Source organism: Vulpes vulpes, chromosome 10, assembly GCF_048418805.1.
Source record: "Vulpes vulpes isolate BD-2025 chromosome 10, VulVul3, whole genome shotgun sequence".
In the NCBI taxonomy this organism is placed as follows: Eukaryota; Metazoa; Chordata; class Mammalia; order Carnivora; family Canidae; genus Vulpes; species Vulpes vulpes.
The window spans coordinates 41,480,537-41,497,841 of record NC_132789.1 but is presented as its reverse complement, the minus strand read 5'-3'; the positions used below and the strand labels follow the sequence as shown (position 1 = coordinate 41,497,841).

The window sequence follows — 17,305 nt, the reverse complement described above, 5'->3', positions numbered from 1 at the left end:
GAGAGCTATGGTTCTGATCCTGTCTCCTGACCACTAGGCCAGTACTGCCAGATATTTAAGTGCTTTCTGAGAAACAAAGGTGATATTATAATATTGTTTGGGGCACACGGAGAGGCCGAGTTAGTCTGTTGTTGCCATGTAGTCTAGCCTTTTATCTTTCTGGTATCATTGAGATTTCTTCCCTGAGACTTAGAGAAAAGAATCGTCTGGATCTGAAAGTGCTTGGAGATAAAGGTTCCCTTTCCTGTAATCAACGAGAAGTATAAGAAAGTTTAGAATCTTTATTGAAAGTTTTGGGGCGGGGATGGCTGGGTGGCTCAGTGGTTGAGTGTCTGCCTTCAGCCCAGGGCATGATCCCGGGGTCCCGGGTTCGAGTCCTGCATCCAGCTCCCTGTGTGGAGCCTGCTTCTCCTTCTGCCTGTGTTTCTGCCTCTCTGTGTCTCTCATAAATAAATAAGTAAATAAACAAATTAAAAAAAAAGTTTTGGGGCAGAAACCTTATTCTGTCTCATCTTGCCCTGTTTAATCCCATGGAGGCATTGTGGTCTAGTGGTTAAGAGAATGGACTTTGGCATCACCCGTCTGCTTGGGGCCCCTGCTCTATACTAAATAGTTTAGATGAGCTGAGAGAATTGCTTTATCTTTCTATGCCGTGATTTCCCATTTTTTAGAGGGGGATTTAAATAGGCCCTAACTCAGAGTCGTTATGAGGAGTACATGATATTCAGGTGCTTAGCCAGTGTAAGCTCTGCAAGTGATTTTGATGTGGCCAGTTCACAGACTGGTATTTGGGAACCATTGACCTAGTCCAAACTCCTTATATTGCAGATGAAACTCAGATTCAGAGAGGGATGCTGAGTGTTCGATAGGGTAAGCATCATAGACTAGAGGCCAACAGATCCAAGCTACGGATCTGATTCTGCCCCTGTGTCACTTTTTCCAAGTTCTTAAACCTCTTAGGGCTTAGATTTCTTCATCTCTAAGAGGATATTTTGAGAATTCTTAAACCTCTGATCTCTTTGTATCTGTGATTTAGTTTTTCTGATAACCTAATGAAACTATTGAGCTTTTCTCCCTCTTCCCTTCTCCTTGTGTGCCTGTCCAGTCATCTCTATGGCTCATTTCTTGTCACCATTCTTATTCCCATATCTAACTTCTGTTGTTTACTCTTGAATTCCCAAAAGAGCAAAGAATTATCATTAATAAAGTTCTAATTTAAAAAAATAAAGTTCTAATTTGCCTGAGAAATAACATAAACTTTAATTTGCATTGAATTTTCTAGAATTATCACCTCCTTAAACTCCCAATTCTCAATCTTCACTGAGACATTCTAAGCCTGTGCTAACACTTGGTGATAGATGCTGGTGATGAATTCTGATTACAGTGATGGTTTGCACCTCCCTTCTTACTGTCCTTACACAGGACTGTATTGTATTGCCTTCTAATAATTTCATGGTGGCAGTAGGTGTGGAGGTTAAAAGTCCATGACAGACTTGGATTTGAATCTCAATTCTGCTACTTGCTAACTGGGTGACTTCGGAAAAATTATTAATAAGCCTTTTTGAGCCTCAATTTGCACTATAAAATTGAGGACAAATAGTGTGTACTTGATAGAGTTGTGAGGACTGAGTCAATACAATGTAAATACAATGTCTAGGTCAGTCTTATATCCCAAAGTTGACTTATGTTTGTCTGAGGATAGGAATCATTTATAATGCTGGTGCAATTATATATTTTTGGTAAGCACAATTAATTGCTTGATCTGTCTCCCCCTCCCCACTTCTTCCTCCCTCCCTCCCTCCCTTCCTCCCTCCCTCCCTCCTTCCTTCCTTCCTTCCTTCCTTCCTTCCTTCCTTCCTTCCTTCCTTCCCCTCCTTTCTTCCTTTCCTTCCTTTCCCTCCTTCCCTCTTGCTATATAGCTGACATGTAATGTTACATTAGGTTCAGGCATATGATTCAGTAAGTTTATACGTTCTGCTATCTCACCACAGGTGTATCTATCATCTGTCACCATACGCTATTACAATATTATTGACTATATTGCCTGTGCTGTACCTTTTATTCCCATGACTTACTCATTCCATAACTGGAAGCCTGTACCTTCAACTCCTCTTTGCCCATTTTGCCCCTCCCTGCACTCCCCTACCCGGTGGCAACCATCAGTTTTTCCTTTGTATTTACAGGTCTGTTTTTTTCAGCCCATTTTCTTTGAACCTACATTAAGTGGTGCAAAGTCTCCTGGATCCAGATGTGGCGGGAAGAATTTAGGAAAGCTGTAACTGTAGATGGGACACCTGAATGGAAATCCCTGTTTCCTGCTGAAAAGCAACCTTTTAATTATCATTTGGGAATACTTCTTAGTCTGACTTTGAAAATACCATCTTAACGTGTCCTTATAGGTATAACCTTGGCACATAGAGGGCTTTCAGTATATATTTGTTAAATGAGTGAGTGTTCTTGAGTACCCATTGTTGTCTTAAATGTTGAATATTTAAGGAAATTTGAAACATGATTCTTGACTCCAAAGAGCTAAAGTTGATAAATAGGATTTACATAGAGAAGTATCTAGTAATAGGTTTTATATGCTTGGTGCCAAGTCAACTGAATAAACGCAGGCATCTGCAGGCATATAGAAGTGGCTGGCATAGCTAGAAAGAGAGAGGGGAGAAATGGGACTTCATCTGGACCTTGTAAGGAGGCTCTTAGATAACCCAAAAAGAGAGGGAGAGATATTACAGTAGGGGCAACAAGGACAAGAATGTGCAAGTTATGTTGGGAAACAATGGTATCAGAATGGTTGTAGTTGAGTCATGCAGGGAAGAGCCCAAAGATAAAGTTGGAAGAGTAGATTGTAAATTTCCTCAGGTCAGAGGCCACTTCTTTATCTACTCCAACCACTTAACACACAATGAATAAAAACTAGAATTGAATTTCAAAGGGTTATAGCAAACTGTGGAAATGAAGGACCTGGACTTGGTCTTCTGGAAGCCAGTAAAGGATTTTTGAGTAGAGAGATAATATGGGCAAAGTGGTGATTTCGGAAGATTTGTTGAGATAGGCTAGTCTGCTGTACTTGCCATAGCCTCAGCTGCCAGCTGTTAGCTTCAAATTTGTAGCCTCACTTCTGACTGCTATTCTGAACTCTAGACCTAACGTTCCAACTGTCAGCAAATGAAAGTGATCAGTTACAGTTTGAAAAATGGAAGTAGATAGAATTATTCTGGGAAAATGGGGAGAACTGCTCTTTATAACGTTTTTCTTTTCTTTTTCTTTATTTTATTTTAAGCTATGGGTCTTTTTACCCCCTCCCAACATGCGCATAACACCCTAAGTTTTACATGCAATTTTAGGTGGTTCATGGCACCCCTCTCCAAATGTATGGACCCATGTACGGACCTGTGGGTCCATGGATATCTTAAGAACCTGTAATACAAAATGAAGGAAAGAGGGCTAACAATGAGTAAACATTTAAGAAGAGAAGGAATAACCAAAGATGAAGGAGGAACACAAGGGTGCAAAGGAGTTTCATATTCAAGAGGGAGAGTGAATTTAAAAGATGAAAGATGGGGGCGCCTGGGTAGCTCAGCGGTTGAGCAGTTGCCCTCAACTCAGGATGTGGTCCCAGAGTCCCAGGATCAAGTCCCACATTGGACTCCCCTCAAGGAGCCTACTTCTCCCTCTACCCGTGCCTCTCTGTGTGTCCCTCATGAATAAATAAATAAAATCTTAAAAAAAAAAAAAAAGGTGAAAGAAAGGTTAGCAGTGTCTTCTGAGTTGGCAGTTTGGTAGGTGACTATGGAGAAAGCAGTTTCGGTGAATTTGTGGGGCTCAAAGCTACTACATAGGTCACATGGGGGGAAAGAGGAGGTGAGGAAAGGAAGACAACATTGTCATCATACTTGTTCAGGAAGCCAAGGAAAAGGAAAGAGAGAAGTTAAAGATCTACAAGCTAGGGGATCATTAAATTCCCAAAGAGAAGGGAAGAGGTGGGATCCAGATTTCAGGTGGAAGGACTTGCCTAAGTTACCAAAGGATGTCTCTGCAGATGAAAATAAAACAAAGAAAATTAGGGTATTTTTGATAGCTTGGTGGACTGTAATGGTCTTTCCTTTTTTTTTTTTTTAAAGATTCTATTTATTCATTAATGAAAGAAAAAGAGAGAGGCAGAGACATAGGCAGAGGGAGAAGCAGGCCCCACACAGGGAGCCTGATGTGGGACTTGATCCCGGGACTCCAGGATCACGCCCTGGGCCGAAGGCAGGCACCAAGCCGCTGAGCCACCCAGGGATCCCCTGGACTGTAATGGTCTTATTAAAAGTCAGAAACAAGTATCAAATCCTTCTAATTAAGTAACCTCCCATGATTAACTGAACATTAATATGTTTAATCTTAGAATTTCCCAGTGGGCAGTTGGGTAATTTGTTGGGTCTTCATAGCATTTGGTTGGGCCAAGTTTCTTTTCTTTTTTTTTGGACCAAGTTTCTAAGAAGCATCAAAAAAGAATATGATCTCCGCCCCCCCCCCCCCCCCTTCTTTTTGATTGACTAGTGTGTCTTTGAAAATTCTACTTCCAGCATTAGGTAGAAAGATTCTTGCTGAGCCTGGGATTAAATTAGGGATTTATGTGTGGGGAGCCAAATGTAAAATTTATTAAAAAGTTTGAAAGTCTGAGCTGTTTGGAGCATTCTGAAAGTTTAATAATAGTTAAGTTGTTCTTTGGCTTCTGTAATGAATTTCCTTGCTGAAATATTATGATCTTAAACCTGAGGCACTCTAGTATCCTCTTGTCTCAATGCTTAAATCAGGAAAGAGCTTGCATGTAATTGGTGGGTCTGTAACACAGGATCCTAAAAAAGAATCCTTCAGCTTTGGAGCACAGTTGTTCCATAAAATCTTTTTCTGAGGAACTTATAGCTCAGCTCTAAAGAAGGCTAGCTGGTCTTGAGAAGGGCTTGTGAAATCATGTTGCCCTTAATAATTAGGCTCGGAATAAATACTTGACCTCTTGCCGGTGATTTGAAGGTCTGTTTTTTAGCTATTGAAATATGACTAGTATCAGAACATCAGGTCTCCCTAGCATATTATTCTCCTGGAGGGCTTGGTAGGTGAACGGAATTACTTATGGAAATAGTAAAATGAACCGGTGTCGCATCTTCAGGTCAAAAATAAAGGAGGCAGTGGACCAAAAAGAAATCCTGGGGATCCCTGGGTGGCTCAGCGGTTTAGTGCCTGCCTTTGGCCCAGGGCGTGATCCTGGAGACCCGGGATCGAGTCCTACATCGGTCTCCCTGTGATGGGGCCTGCTTCTCCCTCTGCCTGTGTCTCTGCCTCTGTTTTTCTTTCTGTGTCTCTCATGGATAAATAAATAAAATCTTAAAAAAAAAAAAAAAAGAAAAAGAAATCCCATGAATTCTGCCTCTTCTTCATATAGTCATACACGTAAATATATAAACATATTTGTATATACAATAAAAGAAATAATAAATATCTTTATATATATTAAGTAGGCTCCATGCCCAGCATGGTGCCCAATGTAGGGCTTGAACTCATGACCCCGAGATCAAGACCATGGATGACTTACCGACTGAGCCACCCAGGATTTCCCTGCCTCTTCTTTAAAATGTTGATTAGTTTAAAAGGAAATTTGATAACTTCCTTTTCCATCTATGTATTATTTAACCTGTCAAGACAAACATATATAACCTTTATAATAAAAGAAATTCTGAGAAGGAAAAAAAGGGTAAACTTGTGTTTCTGGAGTGAGAATTTTGTAAAAATGGAAACAGGCCGTTCTTGGTTATGAAGATATTAGTGTAGTAAAGCAGAATGGCTTTGGTAGTGGTGAAAATGTTAGGGGGGCAGAACTTTTTGTTAGCTTTAATTTTATTTTCCTGTCGTGGATGCATGTTTCAGTACAAGAGTGACACTTATTGGGGTATTGGGTTTTTTTTACATATTGGACTGTTTTCCTGTAGGTGACTTGGCTCTGATTTCATTCTGTGTGTTTCATTAACCAGTCTTCTAATCATATATTGGCCAGTGAAGAAAGTTTTTGTTTTTGTTTTAGGTCATATCTTGCAGAGTGGTAGCTGTTAGCCGCTTTAAGAGATACAAAAAAGTAAAACATGATTTCTTAAGGAGTTAGTGATCTCATTGGTGATGTAAGAATGAACATATTAAAAGTTCAGGACTCTATATAAGTGCTGATTGAGTGATTAGCATAGTAAGTACCATAAAAATGTGTAGGACAAAGAGACAGTTGGGACCTGGAGTTGTCAGGAAAGGCTGCCAGAGTAATTTTTCTTAATCACACATTTGATCATGTCATCTCCTATTTAAAATCTTTTGAAGCTTTCCCTTACCTTCTCCTATCAATTTCTTAGTGGTAAAGTTTGGACTCCTTAACTTGTAAGAAAGGTTGTGATTTGGCCCATGGCATCCTATCTAGTTTGAAGTCTCTCCACTACTTAATACACATCCTGTCTTTCAGGCATCCTTGATTCTGTGCACTTCTCTGAATATAAGCTCCTGGTTGTCTCCACGAATTTGCATTAGGTGAAGTTTACATGTAGTAGCTTTGTTCCTTCCCTTTAATTCTTGGCTAGCTTCTACTCCCCTTTTACCATTTAGTTAGGGTCTCTCCTCTGGAAACTTTCACTTACTGCCCATGTTTCCCTCTCTTGTTCAAGGGGCCTAACCATTTTCTTCTGTTCTTGGACACTCTGTGCTTAGCTCTGTTATAGTGTGTATGAAACTGCACTGAAGTTCTTTCTTTTTTTTTTTTTTTTAAGTTATTTCTTTTCTCTGCTAGACTGTCATCTATTTTATTATTTTTTAAGGTAGGCTCTACACCTAACATGGGGCTTGAACTTATGATCCCAAGATCAGGAGTTGTACACTCTACCAACTGAGCCAGCCAGGTGTCCCAAATGTCATTCTTTTAAAGATAGGGACTGTGTCATTGGTATCTATTGTCAGAGTCAAACACAGGCTCTTCCAAGCATCTAGGTCCTTAATAAAGATGTATTCAAAGAAGAAATGAGTGAATGAATGAATGAACTAGATTTTTTTTTTTTTTTTTTTTTTTATGATAGGCACACAGTGAGAGAGAGAGAGGCAGAGACACAGGCAGAGGGAGAAGCAGGCTCCATGCACCCAGAGCCCGATGTGGGACTCGATCCCGGGTCTCCAGGATCACGCCCTGGGCCAAAGGCAGGCGCTAAACCGCTGCACCACCCAGGGATCCCTGAACTAGATTTTAAAGAGTAAACAGTGTTTGGGGCACTTGGGTGGCTCAATTGGTTGGGTGTCCAATTCTTGATTTTGGCTCAGGTCATCATCTTGGGGCCATGGGATTGGGGTCATCAGGCTGTGTGCTCCACGCAGAATCTGCTTGTCCTTCTTCCTCTGTTCCTCCCCCTGTTCATGCTCTCTCTCTTTCTCAAATATATATATAGATATATATATACCTATAGATATCTATATACCTATATATATATCTATATATATATATATCTATATATATATATATATTTTAAATAGTAAATAGCATTTGGAGAGAGGTAGAAAGGGAGAGAGTAGCATGCCATAAAGAGAAAATAGTGTGAGCAGCATCAGTGATTTAGAAGAGACTGCATTTGTAAGCTGATTCTCATTCCGTCTGTAGATGACACAGACTTGGAGGTTAATGAAGATGTTGGATAACTGAATCAGCCTCTAAAAAGATAAAAATATATTGGAATGACAGTGGTCAAATCTAACAAAAATCCCAGCTTTGAGTACTTGCAGGACTCTTAAGTGAAAGGTGGCCTATACTTAAAATTCTAACAGTTCTAAATGAGAGCCAGTAGGGAGAATTTATAAGGAAGCAAATGATGACACTTTATAGAACTATTAAAGTGATACATATTGCCTTAGGAGCTAATGAATTCTCTATTAAATTTTAAGTATCAGGAATAGTATAGAGTTATGTAGGATTTGGGCAGACCTTTCAACCCTGAACAGATGATTCTTTGTTCTTGAAAGGAATCGTGTTTCAGCAGGGGATAAGAGTAGATAGCTAATTCTGATTCCCAAGTTCTGTGGTATATAATAGGAAGAGATCGCTGTTCCTTGCAAAGCAGGAAAAAATTCAAGGCTGAAAGAAGGATGTGACGTTAAGACCAGAGACAATGAAGAGATAGCATTTACCGAGTGGCTATAAATTCAGAAATGTGAGTAGGTGGTACATTGACCTGGAAGTGGAGAGCATGCTAGCATTGTTCAGAATCGCATCTATGTGGCTCTTATGAGGCAGTCAGTTAGGAGGAACTGGGCAGGAGAGACGGAAAAACCTCACTTTGTGTGGATTACTAGTGAACTAGAGTTACTTAATTCTCTGACTTGGATTAAAAATGGAAGAGTTGAGCAATGGTGGTAATTCAGTTTCGCAAATTGTCATGGTGTGCTTAGTGGTAGAAGGTTAGGCAGGTGGCAGTTCCTGGGGGATTAGTGATGGCAGCTTTGAATTGCTTGACTGTGTTTTCTAGCACAGACCAGAGTAAGTTTAGATGCTCTTAATAAAAGGAATAAAATGAGAATGGAGTGATAAAGCTTGGGAATGATTAGGATGACTGCTAAGGAGGCATATTTGGAGCAGGAAATGCAGTGTGGGAGCGTGGTGGCTGAATATGAACTGGAGATAAGGTAAGGTGAGGATGACGCCAGAGGATGCATGTGGAGGTAGTAAATGTGAACCAAGTTGTTAGGAAGCTAAGGTAGATTCACCATATGGGGGGTGGGCGGCAGTGGCAGGGAGTGGTTGATGATAGTGAGGATGATTTGAACAAGATAATAGGGGGATGGCATGGGCTTCAAGTAGGTGAAAAGGAGCAAGGCCGAAGGATCAGTGGTCTGGAGGTGCTCTGGGGAATTGGCAGGTGTGGGAGAAAGGGAGTCCTCTGCAGGATCGGGCCTCTGGAACAGCGGCAGTCATGCTTCTGTTAATGAGGTCCACAAAACTGAGGATGAAGGAGAGTGTGCCTCCAAAGAGGAGGCTCTATAAGAAGGTGGAGGTGATGGAGATGTGCAGCGCAGGTAAACTGAGCAGCTTTCCGAGGTTGCCGAGTTGGTAATGACTGGTGAGGAAACTGGAACTAGGGGTAGAAAGTGGGGTAGGAAGGGGGTGAGAGCAGAGCACTGGTCTTGCAGATGGGTTTGTGAAGAGGGAGATGTACAAGTGGCCCAAACGCCAAGGCCGCTCTGCTTCTCCTGCGGGCGTTGTTCACAGCTTTGACTTTTTGGAGGTTGCTTTGCGGGGAAGCAGAGAATCACTCACCCACCAGGTTATGGTGCGAAAGAGACTTTGTCATGGCTGTGGGTTTTGAGGCTATGCGTCTGTCTAATCTGTAAAGTAGCAAGATGGTCAGGACAGAAGATGAAGCTCAGACAGGAGAAATCTTCCCAACAACACAACATTTCTCATGGGTCTGTGGAAACCATCACCACAGTGTGTGCAGAAGCTGGGGTGTGGACAAAGCAGGGGTATGGGAACTTATCCGGGCAGTGCTGAGCCAATGCCTTCTCTGTGTTTCCTTTACAGATGAACGGGACCGTGTTCAGAAGAAGACGTTCACCAAATGGGTGAACAAGCACCTGATGAAGGTAGGACTCCATAGATGCTGCCCTAGCCCCTTGGCTACTCTTAAGCTGGATCTCTCCGAGATCCAGTCCTTTCTCACTGATAGTTCAGAGTGCTTGTCATGTGCCTCATGGAGATACACATGTGACTTTTTAAAAATAACTAACGTAGTCATAACAGTGTGGAAACTTGTACTGATCAGTTTCTTGGAAAGGAGAGTAATAGATGCCATTACCTCAGAAGATTGAGGGTGAGGATACCAGGGGGTGATTCCTGGACTCAAAAACCTTTGTTCCTAGCTTTATAGATTATTTTATAAGCTTCCTTCTTTCTTTTTATTTCTAGAGAAACAGGATGGGGCAGAGAGGGGCTTTTGTTCTCCTTCTTTCTCTTTAAGTGCATGAATCTTAAATGTTTAGTTTAAGCAATTTTTACATGTGCCTATACATTATCACCACCATGCGGTTTAAGTTGCAGAACACTTCCCAGAATGGCTTGGGTTGGGGGGAGATTGTATTATTGTTTTTAAATAGAAGAGAAACCAAGGCAGAGGTATGTTAAAAGCCCTCCTGAGGACGACCAGTATGACTAATGTGACAGTCAAGATTTGCAGACAAAGTTTTTGGATATTATATAATAACTACTCAAATAATTTACATAATTTTGAGTTATATTGATTACTGCTCAGGGAAAGGTCACCAGTGACCTCTTACTTGCCATATCCAGTAGCCTAGTTTATCTTCCTCTTATTTGGTTTCTCCATTGCATCTGATACTGTTGACTAACATTATTTCTTAAAACCCTCTTTTATGTTGGCTTCTAACACACTGCTTTTTTCCTGAATTACCTCTTTCCTCTATGAATGCCTTTTTCATGCCTCTTTGAGTGGCTTTTCTTTCTCTGACTCCTCCATGTTGCTGGTTCCTAGAGTCCTAACCATACTCATTTTCTTGTTTGGTTCTCTGTACTCTTCTTTGGCAGTCTCATGTGTGTTAGTCACAGTGATCACTGGTGGTGTAGAACATAAAGAAGCACAAGTAGAAAAAGGATATGAAGTGATCTCATAGAATCTGGTGTCTGGATGCAGCTAGACTTTATGAAAACTAAACATTATCAGGGAGCTACTCCGTCTTTTTATTGAGGCCTTGTGTTGTCTCACTTTTATTTCTTCCTACATATCTCCTACGTTAATTGCTTTTGCCATTGTTTGTGGAAACTGTGGTGGCTGTCTCTCAAATGGTGACGTAAACCCCTGTGGCTATAATTCTGAAGACACAAAACAAAATTCTGATTGGCTGGAATTTTCTTTCCCTCCCTGGGTCAGGTGTCCATCTATAGCTTAGTCATCTATGGCTAGGGAGATGGTTACATAAATCAGACGTGGCTCCTAGAGGCCACGTTTAGTTGGGACTGCAGGTGAGGACAGTTTTCAAAATAAAAGATATGGATGTGGATGTAATGAGAGAGCCATTTCCTATATTCTTTCCTAAGCCAAAGGCAGTGCACTGGACACGTTCATCTGGACGTCACCCAGACAATATCCCATATCCAACACATCCTAAATTGCTGAATATTTTCATTCACATACATAATTATCCAGGTTAGGAATCTAGAATGTTTTCTACCCATCATCTCCCTTGTTACCATCTCTAGTTAGTCACTTCCAACTCAGAAAGATGCCTGCACCTCACTTCTCCATCCCCATGACTTCTGTTCTCGTCCAGGGCCTTTTCAGCTTGCCTTGATCACTTGATAGTTCCTAATAAAGTTTTCTGTAGTAACACTGATAATGCAAATAGTAGTAATAGTTTATTGAGTGCTTACCGTAAAGCTAGCATTCTGGACTAAGTCTTCTATGTGGATTATCTTGATTACTCCTCAGTGACCTGATGTTGGAGACTCTTTCAGTTTTCCCATTTTATCAGTGAGGAAAAGGAGGTTTAGAGAGGTTAACTTAAGGTCATACCACTAGAAAGAGGCAGAACAGAAATTTTATTTTTAAGATTTTGATTTTATTTGACAGAGCATAAGCAGGGGGAGTGAGTGGCAGGCAGAGGGAGAGGGAGAAGCAGACTCCCTGCTGAGCAGGAAGCCCACTGCAGGGCTCCATCCCAGGACCCTGGGATCATGACCTGTGCTGAAGGCAGACGCTTAGCCCCCTAAGCCACCTAGGCGACCCAGAACTGAGATTTTAGAATTCAGGTAACCTAAAGTCTAGAACCTGTGCTCTTAACATCTACAGTAATGGCCCAACCTCTGCCTACCTTTCCAAGCTCATAGTGTCGAATTCCCCTTCTACCTCAGGCACTTGCTGAACTGTGTGCCATGCTATTTTATGAACCTGTATCTTAGCTCATCCTGTTCCCCGTGTGTGAAGCCTCCCCAAATCTCTGTTCTGTCTGCATAATCCCAATTCAATACCACCTCGTTAAATATGTAACTGAATCTCCCACATGGAATTGGCTACCCTTTCCTTTGTGCCCTCATTGTTTTCCCTGTGTGCTTTTGTTATAGCACTTGTGTACATTCTATATCTTTCTGTTTGATTTTAACTTGAAGGCAGACATTATGTCTTACTTGGTTAGTGCCAGGATAAAGAAGAAAGGCAGAGAGACAGGGAGAGAAAATTGCTATTCCCCTTTAATTTCTTCAATATGTACCATTTGCCTCTAGTTCGGCGACACAGAACTCCGTCATGATGCACAGTCCTTAACAACCTGCCTCCAAGCTGCCCAGCTTCATTTGCAGGCATTCTCCCCTGTGTAGCCGGAGCTGTGGCCACAGGAGATAAGTCACTGCTCTCTAAACACAGTGTGCTTTCACACCTCTTTGCTTCTTCATCTCTCCCTAGAAGGCACGTCCCAATCTCCTCTGCCTGGCCATCACCCACTTATCCTTCAAGGTCCATGTTCAGTATCACCTTCCTGAGAATCTGACCTCCAGTCCTCAGCCTAAATTAATCTCAACTCTATCTCTATTCCACACCGCTTTGAAGTGATGGCTTGTGTGTTCACACATTGGTCTCCCCCCATCAGTGTGCTCACTGAGTGCTCAGTATGCTTTCTCTGTATATGAGAGAGCTTGTATATGTACTGCTTTCTCTGCCACATACTACACTGCGGATGTAAGAGATACCCAGGACTGGTTGCCTTGAGTAAATAATATTTTAATATTTTAATAGTATTTTATAGCTTACAGACCACATTCTTACCTGGCTTGATTCTTATGATAATTCTGAAGGCAGTAAAGGTATTTTATCTTGTCTATTTTCACAATGAAGGAAAGTGAGAATTAGAAGGGCATAAAGTGACTTTCCCAAGATCATATAGCTAGTGAAAGTGGGACCTAGGGACCATTCATGAGTCTTCTGACCAAAATCATATGCTCTTTCTACTAAATATGCCCCCAACTTACTCTTTTGTGCCTCATCACTAACAATTGAAAGAACTGAATTTATCCTGACTCAGGCTTGTCTCCTAAACTTTGTAGTTGAACACAAATGCCCTGGCTCTCTGCTGTTGCCGGTTGGACCTCTGCCTCAGTGCTGCGTGATGACAGGAGGCCCAGGGAGGGAGAAATGAGATGAACACAGCAGAGCATTGTTAGAAATTGGAGGCCAGCCAGAGCCTTACTTCAGTCCCTGGCTATTTTTCCTCTCTCCTTGGACCCCCAACCCTATAAGTTCCAATGGCATTTTCTCATCTTGGGATATTTCAGAGAGAGAGAGAGAGAAAGAGATTCACTACTAATCAGAATCCTTGCTCCATGCTGTCATTCTTGAAACTTTGGGCTGAGAACTACGGATCAAGATTTTTTTTTTTGTAATTCAGACATCCCTTGCTCTGCTCCCCAAGTATACCTGGAAATGTGGCCGTTGGCAAGTAGATGGTTATAAGATCAAAGCAACCAAGTCTCTCCAAGTTGTGGATTTAGTTGACCTAGGATCTCTTGGATCCCCAGCTATCTCTGTGGATCCCCAGCTATCTCTGTGGGAAACAGTTTGTTGTGGAATAAACAATTCTTACTAGTTGAGAATACTGTTGGTCCAATCTTAAAAGATGTTTGTTAAGGTTGTTAGCATCTGTAATATATAAATAATTTAGAATGCAAACCTACAAACCCAAGAGTTCTGGGCATATGCTAGAACTGTCAAAAAGAATAATCTAGGGGTACCTGGGTGGCTCAGTCAGTTAAGCATCTGCCTTCCGCTCGGGTCATGATCGGCTCGGGTCATGATCCCGAGTTGGGCTCCCTGCTCAGCGGAGAGTCTGCTTCTCTCTCTCCCTCTGCCACTCCCCCTGCTTGTGCTCCCCCCCCCCCTTTCATGAATAAATAAATAAAATATCAAAAAAAAAATCTGGAGGGGTACCTGGCTGTCTCAGTCAGTGGAATGTGTGACTCTTGATCTCAGGGTTGTAAGTTTAGGTATTACTTAAAAAATATAAGAGAATAAAATGTTAAAAAAAAGAAAGCAAGAAAAAAGAAAAATCAGAGTTTTATTACTAAAAGAAATTTTTTTTAAAGTAGGCTCCATGCCCTACTTGGGGCTTAGACTCATAACCGCAAGATCAAGAGTTGCATGTTCTACCAACTAAGCCAGGCACCCTGAAAAATCTAGAGTTTTAAATGAGGTTTTATGTAAGTTATTTATGCTGTGTCTCAAGGTCCTGGTAGCTGGTAAAACTTATGCCCCCAGAGAGAACTCCCAGGAAGGATGAGAGAACTGAGCGCATGAGCTCCTAAGGAAGAGAAATGCTTTCTCTGATTAGTTCTTTTTTTTTTTTTTTTAACATTTTATTTATTTATTCATGAGAGAGAGACAGGCCGGCAGGCAGAGGAAGAAGCAGGCTCCATGCAGGGAGCCTGACGTGGGACCCGATCCTGGGTCTCCAGGATCAGGCCCTGGGCTGAAGGCGGTGCTAAACCGCTGAGCCACCCAGGCTGCCCCTCTCTGATCAGTTCTTGGTGACTTCAGAAGTTATAGCTAGAAGGGAGAGGCCGATATTAGCCTCACAGATGGAACAGTTCTTTCCCTTTTTATTCATGTATGCAATCTAGTAGCTATTGGCCTTCCTCGATTTTCAGTGAAGAATTCCAGTATACCAATAAAACTTTTCCAACTCTGAATTTTTACTCCAACATTCTCAACTTCTTTGTGTGAGGCTGTCTAATTGGACACTAGGTTGTAGATAGCTGTGGTGATTCTAGGCACCCTTGTTGTGCCGTAGCCGTGAGACAACTCACGGAAGCATGGCGTGGACTTTAACACGCCTTTGCTTATTCGCATCTGTGCGGACAATCAAAAGGAGACTGGCAGAAGAGTTTCATTGAAGAGATTGACAGAGCAGTGCGCTTGAGACACAGAGGGGAGGAGCACTGCCCATGTGGCCACATGTTGGTGGTTCAGGAACCATCTCTGCCCGGACCTGTGTTTTCGGGACCTGATTTCATTCCAAACACATCTCAACCCCCACTTGAAGTTTTGGTCCTACATTTGGATTGGATTTTCTACTCCTACACCTAAGTGCCTTGCCTGCCTGTTAGGTAAAGCTACCTTATGTGGATTTTAGAATCGTAGTCATCTTCAGAGAACCTTTGTGAATCAGGTGTGGCTGGTGCCACTCACTGTTAGATTCCTCAAAGCTTAAGGAATTCTCTAAACAGAGAGACAATAGAATTCTTATCAGTAAAGAGCCTCACACTCTGCTCCCCTCTCCCTCTACTTACCCCAACAGGTTTCCAGCCTCTACTCATTCCCTGCATGTTCTTTCACAAGCAAAAAGTCTAGGACAACTGCAATCTGTTTTTAAGCCTTAGCATTTAGGCTTTTCCTTGAGGATAAATTTGGCCATTGAATCAGCATGGGATCCCCCTCTTGCAGTTTAGAAATCACAAACTCAGAAACCCATTTAAAGTAACCAGGCTCACTCTAGTTTACCCTGTACCTTTTATAAGTATAGAGGAAAGTAAATAACAGACTCTTCAAAGCTTTCTCTTCTGACCTCTTTATCGTTCTTCAACATAGTTTGGGTCAAGGAAATTGAGCTGCTTGTGTTTCTTTTAAGTCTTAGAGGAAAGCTTTCCTTAGTGAGGTTTTCTGCAGGTATCAGAATACCATGTGACAGTCCTTGGTTCTTTTTGGAGGAGGGGGAGGTCCTCTTAGTATGTCCTTTCTGCCTGTCAGGCATCACGGAAGCCTTGTAAAGGGAAAGAGCACTGAACTCAGACTCAGGAGACAGTGAGGGGACACTTCCCAGCTCAGTGATCTTTCACAGGTTACTTAACTTCTCCAGGCAACACTCTTCTCATCTGGCAGCTGAGAGTGTTAAAATCCCTTTGGGCCAGATTCTGGTTCTAAGTACTTAAGTACCAGTTTATTCCCTTGCTAAAGCCACTCAGAAGCTGGGGGGAGCCGTTTGTTTTTCTCTAACTTCACATTAATCTTTTTTTTTTTTTTTAAGTAGCTGTACACCCAACATGGGGCTTGAACTCACGACCCCAAGATCAAGAGTCACATGCTCTCCTGACTGAGCCCGCCAGGCGCCCATAACTTCAAGTTAATTTTTAAAGAACTGGCAGAGCAGAGCTTTCCGTGGCTTATTAACGCCCAGGAGTTGGGGAGGATTGGTCTGGGTGGACTTGATCCCTCAAAAGTTAGTCATTTGTTAATTATTAAAAGTAGCTTTTTTTTTTTTTTGAGATTTAATGCACATATCCTACAAGTTTCCCATTTAAAGTATATGGTGGCTTATAGTATATTCAGAGTTGTGCAACCATCACCACCATCCATTCTAGAACATCTTATCATCCCCAAAGAAAACCCTGTACTGTTCAGTCTCTCCCTCAACGCCCACCCGCATACCTTTCCCCAGCCCCAGACAACCACTAATCTACTTTCTGATTCTATAGATTTGCCTATTCTAGATATCGTTTATAAATGGAATCATATAATAAGTGACCCTTTTCTTTGTAACTGGCTTCTTCTTTTTTTTTTTTTTTTCTTAAGATTTTATTTATTCATTCATGAGAGACACAGAGCGAGAGAGGGCCAGAGACATAGACAGAGGGAGAAGCAGTCTCCATGCAGGGAGCCTGATGCGGGACTCGACCCCGGGACTCCAGGATTGCGCCCTGGGCTGAAGGCAGGCACTAAACCACTGAGCCACCCAGGGATCCCTGTAACTGGCTTCTTTCACGTAGCATATTGTTTTCAAAGTTCATCTACATTATAACAAATATCAGTATTTAATTGCCAGATAATATTCCATTTTATGGATGTCCCACATTTTGTTTGTCCATTTATCAATTGATAGACATTTGAGTTGTTTTCACTTTTTGGCTATTATTATGGATAGTAAATACTATGAACATCCATTCATATATATATATTTTTCCTGGACATACATTTTTCAGTTGTCTTGGGTATACATCTGGGAGTGGAATCACTGGGTCTTATGGCAACTTGTGTTCAGCCTTTTGAGGAACCGTCAGACTGTTTTCCAAAGCAGCTGCACCATTTTACATTCTTACCAGCATTGTATGAGGGTTCCAGTCTCTCAATATCCTCATCAACAGTTGTAATCTTTTTGATTATAGTCCTCCTGTTGGATGGGGAGGATAGTTTTGATTACATTTTCCTCCTGACTTGGTAGTGATACTGAGCATCTTTTCATGAATTTGTTAGCC

General features: G+C 41.7%; 1 protein-coding gene across 28 annotated transcripts in view; it reads left to right on the top strand.

The window, feature by feature from the left end:
• The window catches only part of MACF1 (microtubule actin crosslinking factor 1), a 337,622-nt gene that overhangs the window by 118,401 nt on the left and 201,916 nt on the right, over positions 1-17,305 (top strand). For all 28 annotated transcript variants that reach the window (XM_072723761.1, XM_072723759.1, XM_072723760.1 and 25 more), the window contains one exon: positions 9,581-9,642. In XM_072723761.1, coding sequence (XP_072579862.1) covers positions 9,581-9,642 — 62 coding nt within the window. The remainder of the gene's footprint in view (positions 1-9,580; positions 9,643-17,305) is intronic.